At 45.5% G+C, this 8544-nt stretch overlaps 1 protein-coding gene across 2 annotated transcripts in view; it reads right to left on the bottom strand.

Annotated features, from left to right (window-relative positions):
- Window positions 1-5084: 5084 nt before the first annotated feature.
- Window positions 5085-8544, bottom strand: part of COL6A3 (collagen type VI alpha 3 chain) — a gene marked incomplete at its 5' end in the record, with an annotated part of 68697 nt that continues 65237 nt past the window's right edge. For both annotated transcript variants that reach the window (XM_079710203.1, XM_079710204.1), the window contains 2 exons: window positions 5085-5876; window positions 6629-6793. In XM_079710203.1, the coding sequence (XP_079566329.1) occupies window positions 5836-5876; window positions 6629-6793 (206 nt within the window). In that variant the 3' untranslated portion in view covers window positions 5085-5835. The remainder of the gene's footprint in view (window positions 5877-6628; window positions 6794-8544) is intronic.

The raw sequence follows: 8544 nt of genomic DNA, 5'->3' as shown, positions 1-8544 counted from the left end.
ATTTGCTGCTTCTTCATGGTCCTTGCATTCTCTCTGTCTCCCACCAGCAGAATGTAAGCCCCTCGGGGGCAGGAATCCTGTCTGGTTTGTTCAACACTCTATCCTAAAAGCCCAGAGGAACATATACAATGTGCTCAGGTGTCAAATGAATTAGTGTAACCAATTGTCTCCATTGAACAAGGCAGAATTATGTGGAAATGGGATCTTAGTTTGAGATTCAAAATCAGTCTGATTTTCCAGGGGTGGGATGAACCCATTAATGACTCTTCCACTCTATTTTATAACTAACATTGGGGTAAAATGCAGCTTCAAGATTAGGGTCTAGACACTGGGAAGGGAGAGTGCTGTAGCTGGGTAGAGGACATGTCTGGTGGCCAAATGGGGTTTCTAGGACCACAGCCCTCCCTCCAGTGGTGTTTGATTCTGCACATCTGAGCATTCCTGGGTGTGGATGTAAGCTATGGCCACAGGTGATGTGTGTGCCCTCAAGCTCTCCTAAAGTCCACGTTTTCTCTTCCTGGGGACCACAACATGCTAAATTGCACAAGAGCAGGGTAAGAAACCGAGGGAATTGGAAAGGCGGCTGCGGTTATTTTTCTCCTCAGCTCTTCCCACGTCTTCATGCTTTATAGATACATTTGTGTTGTCTGGTTCCCCCAGTAGGTCAGCTCCAGCAGAACTGCATTCCCAGTGCCTAGACCTGGATCTAGCACGTGACACGTGTTCAGTAAACACTTGTGGAACAAAGGAATGAAGGAAGGAAGGAAGGATGAGTGGTTAAGTACATCCACACAACACAGATTATAAAACAATTAAAATTTATGAATAGTGCAATTCGTATACAAAAATATCTTCAAGCTGAAAATAACTGTTTGATAAGGGTAATACACGGGTTTATTTTAGAAACAAATTTAAGTGTAGGAACATTTAAAGAACATTTAAATCACCATGCCAGAAACAACCACTGCTTAAATTTTGTTGTATTTGCTTTTGTTATTTTCCTTCACAAAAGGGAAATATATGTGTGTGCATGTGCACATATATATGAAACTATCATATTAAATATACAGATTTGTATCTTTTTAACATCATATCATATATATCAACTGCTTAATGGCATCGACCATTTACCAGCATCATGATGTATTTTTAAATTAAATTTTATTGGAGTATAATTTCTTTACAACTTTGTGTTAGTTTCTGCTGTACAACAAAGTGAATCAGCTATCTGTATACATATATCCCCTCTTTTTTAGTTTTCCTTCCCATTTAGGTCACCACAGAGCACTGAGCAGAGTTCCCTGTGCTATACAGTAGGTTCTCATTAGTTATCTATTTTGTACATAGTAGTGTATATATATATCAATCACATTAATGGCTATGTTTTTCTTTTGTTGGTGAAGCAGGATGTATGTAAGCATCCTTTTCTTGTTGGCCATTCTGATGATCTCGCATTCATTTTTGTCATTGCAAATAAAGCCATATCCTTAAACATAAATTTTTGTGCATCTCCGATTGTTTCCTTAGGATAAATTTACTGGGAGAAATGTCATGATAACTTTAAATGCTGTTCATTTGCACACACTGCTGGATGGGGTTATGGGAATGATGACCATCATGAGCGTGGTGAGGGTTCTGTGCATGTATTCATTTGTCAAAACTCATCAAGCAACACACAGAAGTGGATGCATTTTATTGTATATAACGTTGATTTTTTTTAAATGTGATGGGGTGAACCGACCCCACGTGAACAGTGCAGGAAGCAAGATGCCCACCATTCCGCCCTCTCTCGGGCTTTGGTTTTCCCAGTCAAAGTGCCCCCACCGAGGGGAAGATCTGAAAACTGCTGCAAGGACTGAGGGAATTTTAAGCAACAGGGGGAAGGAAGAGGAGGGGAAACTTGAGGTCGCTGTTGGGCAGAGGAACTTTGGGGCCGAGACAGCTTGTTAAAGGGTGTGTGTGAAGCCAAACCATGGACATGTGATGAGCCTTCTCCTTCATCCCCTCGAGGAGCCTTCAGTCACTCACATGTGGTGAGGCGGACTCACACACACTAGTGGGGTGCCTCGGGGTGCCGAGGCTCACTTCTAGGAAATCGAGGGGCAGGAGGAAAAGCAGTGTTCAGCCTGCACTAGAGATCTGGGGCTCAGAGCTGTCCACTCGTCAAGTTCCTACAAGAGGCTGGTGGTGGGTGCCTGGTGGGTCCTGTTTTCCCAGAGTTGACGGCTAAGGGCCCCAGCTTAGAGCGCAGTAACGAGTCACTAATGAGGTAGAACAGGGCCAAGGGAGAGGTGGCGGGGGCCTTTCGAGAGCAACAAAGCTCTTATGAAGAGGCCACGCTCCTCCCTCACCTCCTGGCGGGGGTGGGGAGGAAGGGACTCACTCTCTGCGGCGTCAGGAAGGGGCGTCCCCTGGACCCTGTCCCTGAAGACAAAGAAACACTCAAGAGTTGGAGATGATGGTCTGAATCATTCCTTCCCACCACCACCAAGTCAGGGGCTGGAGACCAGCTCTCAACTGACCATGTTCCTGACCCCTGAACCCGCAGGACCCATGACCCCTGGTTGAGTGGAAAGAGGGATGTGGCAGTTGATGTGGCAAGGTCATGAGCATTTCCTATGGATTAAGTGACCCGAGAAGGTGGCTGGACTTGAGCCAACTGGCTTACACTGCTCTCCAAGAGGATGCTCTCCTGCACAAAGACACTAGCACCGAGGGTCTGTGAGGAGGACGATCCCCAGTAGGGGGCTCTGAGGGGAGGAAGAGGTTCACAGAACTGCCAGGCTAGGGCCCCCCAGGTTCCACCGGAGAACCGACATACACCCCGAGAGAGTCAACATGGGGCCCTACCACAGAAAGGAGTCAAGGAGAGAACAGAAGCCAACAGAAAGTCAGCTCCAAGTTCACCTATGGAGCCTGGGAAGGAGCTCCAGCCCAGAACTCCACAGGCTTGGGGAGTAAAAAGGAAGGTGCGAGGCAACAAGCCATGGACTTCTCCAGTCTAGTCATCCAGTACCTGCGCTGGTCTACAGGGAAAAGGCTCTGCACAGCATCTGAGATTTAAGTTTTGAAATGAATAGGACCCAGCCTGAAGATCCAGTAGTGATGGTTTCAATAACCAATGCCACTGAGGAAGTGACAGCATTCAATTGAAATCTCTTAACTACAGCTGCTACCTTGCTGTTAAGAGTGGATCGACAGATCAGAGTTGGGAACTGGTATTGGAAACCCTAAAACTGTGTTATGGGTTGAATTGTGTCCCCCCGAAAAAGATATACTGAAGTCTTAACCCCCAGGACCTCAGGATGTGACCTTATTTGGAAATAGGGTCATTGCAGATATAGTTAGATAAGATGAGGTTATACCAGAGCAGGGTGGGTCCCTAATCCAGTTTGACTGGTGTCCTTATAAGAAGATGACCATGTGAAAACAGAGGCAGAGATTGGACTCACATGCCTACAAGTCAAGGAATCACGAGAAAGTAGGAAGAAGCAAGGAAGAATTGCCCTACGGGTTTCCGAGGCAGCATGGCACTGCCAACACCTTGATTTTGGACTTCTAGCCCCCTGAGCTGTGAGAGAATACATTTCTATTGTTTTAAGCCACCTGGATTGTGGTACTTGGTTATGGCAGCCCCAGGACAAATGCACACAGACTGTCCCATCCACTACACCAGTGAAGCTGCCTTTCCCAAGCCCCTGCAAATGTTTCTCTGCTCCAGTGGGATGGGATGCGCTTGGCTTGACTACCCACAGCCTGAGGGGAGGCATGCAGGCCTGTTTCTGTGGAAGGGGGCTGCTCCTGTGGGGCTGGAGAGAAAAATCTCTAAGAAAGTCACAGAAGGCACATTTCCCACCCAGGCTGAGTACCTGTTTGAAAGGAATTCATGGCCATCACGCTCTTGGTAGTTCCACTGGCTTGGCCTCATGCTAAAAAGGGGGCCCTTCAAAGGTGGGGAGGCAGTCAGCATGGCCTGGAGGGCAGACGTGGTCCAGGGGCCCCCTGACTGTGAGAGCTTCTCAGGAGTCCTCAAAGCCATGAAATCTACCCCGGGCTGCCCTGATACTCAACCAGGCTCTCCCCATCCCGACAAGGTGCCGGTAAACTCAAACCTCCAGCGTCTTGGATTGTGAAGAGCTGAGTCCTCCCCCAGATTCCTGCAGATTCCAGCAGAGGGGTCCTTTGCTCACAGCATCTTCCTTCCATCTCTGCCTTTGGCTACATTCTCTGACACACCGACTCAGGGACAAAGCTCAGTTCTTCCTCCAATTGCTCTGCAGATGTGCTCACTTTGAGTGCACTTGTGAATTTAGAAATTGCACCCAAAGATCTGGGTGGAAATCACAAGGAGTGGTGTCTGTGACTTCCCAGCCTCTCCCCACCCATCTCCATGGCTCTACACGCCCTCTCCCTCCTCCTCCCTCCCTCTGATCAATAGATTAACTGACAGGTCCTTCCGCATCTTACATAAAACAGTTCGGTCCACACCCAAGGTCCCTAGAGCTCGGCCAGAAGCATTTGTCAGAGCAGATGTGTTTTACCAAACAAATTCAGTTTCCTTCCCAAGTGGAATTCAGGTACCACCTAAATATGTACTTATTTGTTTCTTGTGTTATTTCTGAAGACAGGAGCAAAAAGGTCTTTAAAGAAAAAAGAAACTTTATGCTTCATCTTTGAGACTCCAGAAAGGGGACTGGGGATTCCTGGGCCAGTGACATCCCACCTCTCAGCCACTGTAGGCAGGAGCAAAGGGAACCCCCAGGAAACAATTATCTTAAAGGGACAGGGAAGGAGGCCACATCTCTGGGACACAGCAAGAAGTTAAAGGAGAGCATGAAAGCCAGCCTGGTTCTTAAGACTAGGAAGACTCCAGGGGCCCTAAGCAAGGAACGTGACCCACCCGGCCACGGAGAGCTGGATCCACCGGGTTTCCCACTGTCGATAGAGCACCCTTGCCCCTTCACTGGAAATCAAAGGGTGGTACCCAAGACTGTGGGCCTGAACAGGCTCCAATTCCCCTGTCCTGGGGTGATTCTGACAACAGGTGCTAGGGAAACGACACAGCCAAGAACACCAAACCCACACCACTTTCAATATACTTTATTAAAAAGTTTCTTTGTATAAATTTCCTAAAATTTTTAAAATTAAAATTAACCCCCCCCAAAAAAAAACAACACAGACACAACATTAGAGGAATGCCAAAAAATCTTCTCTATTATGACTTTCTTTTCATTCTTTAATTAAGGCATTGGTCCCACAACAGTGCACAGAGATTAAGGGATTTTGCTTCCTTCTAACTAGATTGTTTGTTAGAAGCTCTAGAAAAAGGAAATTAGCTCAAAATCTAATCCAGGAAATTGGGAGGGAAATGGAAAAGTTAGACTCTTGTTTTTTCTCTATACACAGGCTTTCCATCTAAAGTCATGCTTAATTAAGAGGGGAAAAAAAATCAACCAAGCAGAAGTATATAGAGTAGCTGTGAAATTGGGGGTTATTTTCTAGATCTTACACTTGCCTGTAACCGGCATAACGTGAAACTCCAGAGGGAATTTGAATTTATAGGAATGTTCACATAAACTCCAGCAGTGGATAACTATTACACAACGTTCAAAGTATACAATGTAATTGCCCGGAGACAAAGAGGGTTGACTCCACAGACACATTTAGCACCATATTGATAGGTCATGCAGCAGACGTTTCCTCCCAAGTTCGAGTGTAAATCAAAGCAGGAAATGGTACAGTGCAAGGGAATCTATACCCAGAGCTTCTACAAAGACGACTGGCAATGGCTGACTCCTTCTTCTTCAAGAGGTATGTGTCACTGGTCGGCCACGCTTAGGTCCCAATCGCAGCAATGACTCCGGGCTTGATGAGCACTGGGCATGGATGGAGGGGCAGCGGGTGAGGGTGGAAAGGAAGAGGAGGGGAAAAGTCACATTACTGACCCAAAAGGACACTGTATTTCTCATGAAAATATCCGTGGCCTCTGGCTGTCATCACCAATCTCACTTTTCAGTTCATTTCCTTCAGTGGCTCCCCTGGAGCTTCTTGGCCTGGGGTTTGGGGCTCTCTGTGCCATCTGAGCCCTTTCTCTCTCCTGGCATCACCTGCCTGGCCTTTAAGCAAACCCAGCGCTCCCATTCCGCACTGGCCCCAGAATCTCTGTGTAGCTGTTCTGATTTTATTACCAATCACATTGCCCAGCATAATGGAGATAGCGCATGGCCTGGCGGTCAACATTGTTATTTAGAGCAAGCAAGATTATTTAAAGATGAATAGACTATATAGCAGTTATTATTAACTGTTCATTATATTATTTTCCTAATCACCATGTCTGTTACAGTATTTTATGAATAACAGAAACTTAGTAATATTTCTGAAGGGTGAGGAGTGGTCCACCATATGTTTCCTCACTGGCAAAAATACAAGTATGTTTTTAGGAAACCATAATAACTCAGAAAATTAACCCCATGTGTTTTATTTGTACACCTTCCTCATCTGAAAATCCAATTTATCTTCTTTTTCAAATCTATCATCATCATTATCATTCAAATATCTTTAAAAGGTGAATTATTGGCCTGGATCCCTTACCTGCAAAAACCACCAACACAAAAGAAGAATCACTTACCAGGAGGGCAAACCTTTTCACATTCATCCTGCGAATCAAATCTGTTTTCATTTCCACCACAACCTCCATACCAGAATCTGGCGCAGCTTTCAGTAACGGAATCATAGTACCATTTTAATATAAAGTCCCTGCAAGTTCCTTCTTCTTTTGGCAACTTACATATATCTTGAAGAACAAGATGGGGAAAGAAGATTAATGAGAACATGTAAGTTACTGTGCTCCCAGCGTGAGGGGCTGAAGGTCTAATCACAGTGCTGTCAGAGAGAGAAAACAGAAGAGTTTCCAGGAGGAAAACTTCCTTTACCTCCCCAAGCTTCAGTTTCCTTACTGTCAAATGGACATAATAATCACCTACAGATCTGAGAGCAATAAATACAATCTTATCGATGAAAGGACTTCATAAACTACACTTGGAATCCCAAGTGTTGGCAATTATTATTGGATGATTTCAGATTAAATGAACTGTGTTTTCCCCTTTCCAATCACTGGGTCACTTAGTCTCCAGTTCTTTCAATGCTCAACCCCCAAAGAAGAAACCTAATTTTAAAACCTTGGAGTTTTCTACTCCTTGGCAAAATAACAATTAAGTTCTGTCAGAATGTCATTCATAAACAAGACTCTCCATTTCACTACAAGCCAGGTAGATTAAAAACAAAAGTCAAAGTGCAAAAAGAAAATCCTTTATGAATATGTGTGTAGGGACTTCCCTGAAGGCACAGTGGTCAAGAATCCACCTGCCAATGCAGGGGACACGGGTTCGAGCCCTGGTCTGGGAAGATCTCACATGCCGCGGAGCAACTAAGCCTGTGTGCCACAACTACTGAGCCTGCACTCTAGAGCCCGTGAGCCACAGCTACTGAGCCTACGTGCCACAATTACTGAAGCCCGAGTGCCTAGAGCCCGCGCACCACAGCGAAAAGTAGCCCCCGCTTGTCACAACTAGAGAAAGCCCGCACACAGCAATGAAGACCCAATGCAGCCAAAAATAAATAAATAAATAAAAATTTTAAAATGTGTGTATATGCACACATGTGTTGTGTCTGTGTGTGTGTAGCTACTACCTTTGTGACCAGTCAAATTTAACAAGCCAAGAGAAGTGCTAACACTGATGCAAAATTCACAGAAGCAAAAATGTCACATAGCAAATCTATTTTGAAGACAGAGAAGCATTCTTTTTCCAGTTAAGGAAGTTTATGTTTTAAATGCATGCTTCTGATGCAGCCCAGCTGCAGAGTAAAAGCTACATTCTCCACCACGCATGGAAAGAAAGAAAGTTTACAGTTCACACACAGTAAAACTTCTGTTTACAGTGTTTTCTGGCAAACTCTAGATGGGGCTGGAAAAGAGAAACATTAATATCAACTGTTATCTGAAAGTTTGAAAAATGTAAAACAAACCCCTGGAGTGGACAATGTTACATGTTTACATTCATAACTAACACCCGTGAATCACCGGCCCTCCCCACACAGGGCTGACATTTCCGGGGGCCTTTCCCCAAGCTCCATGGATGGCAGGGGTGGTAGGCATCTTCAGGGATGGTTGGTAACAAGAAGTAAAAGGAAAATCTAGGTCTTCAGGTAGAAAACCAAAGCTCAGGTCAACCATAATGGACCAGACTTCCAGGCACAGGATTAAGGCTCAGAATTGGTCTAAGACACTACCTGGTGACTCTGGGGAGGCTGTCACCCCCGCCCCCAGGAGGAAGGTGACCCCACACCTACAGCATCTCTGAGTTGCAGACACTTTCAGAGGCCCAGAAGGCCAGCAGTGCTACCAAGAGCTTTTGAAGACCCAAATGAGGCCAGGATAAAATGATGACAACTTACAAAAACAACTTTCTTCCTCTCAGATGGGCCAACGCTAGAGGTGAAGGCCTGGTTTGAAGGAATGAGGGGACTGAGCAAGGCAAGATCATC

Source organism: Hyperoodon ampullatus (assembly GCF_949752795.1).
Source record: "Hyperoodon ampullatus genome assembly, chromosome: 8".
In the NCBI taxonomy this organism is placed as follows: domain Eukaryota; kingdom Metazoa; phylum Chordata; class Mammalia; order Artiodactyla; family Ziphiidae; genus Hyperoodon; species Hyperoodon ampullatus.
This window is presented reverse-complemented; position numbering and strand designations above follow the sequence as displayed.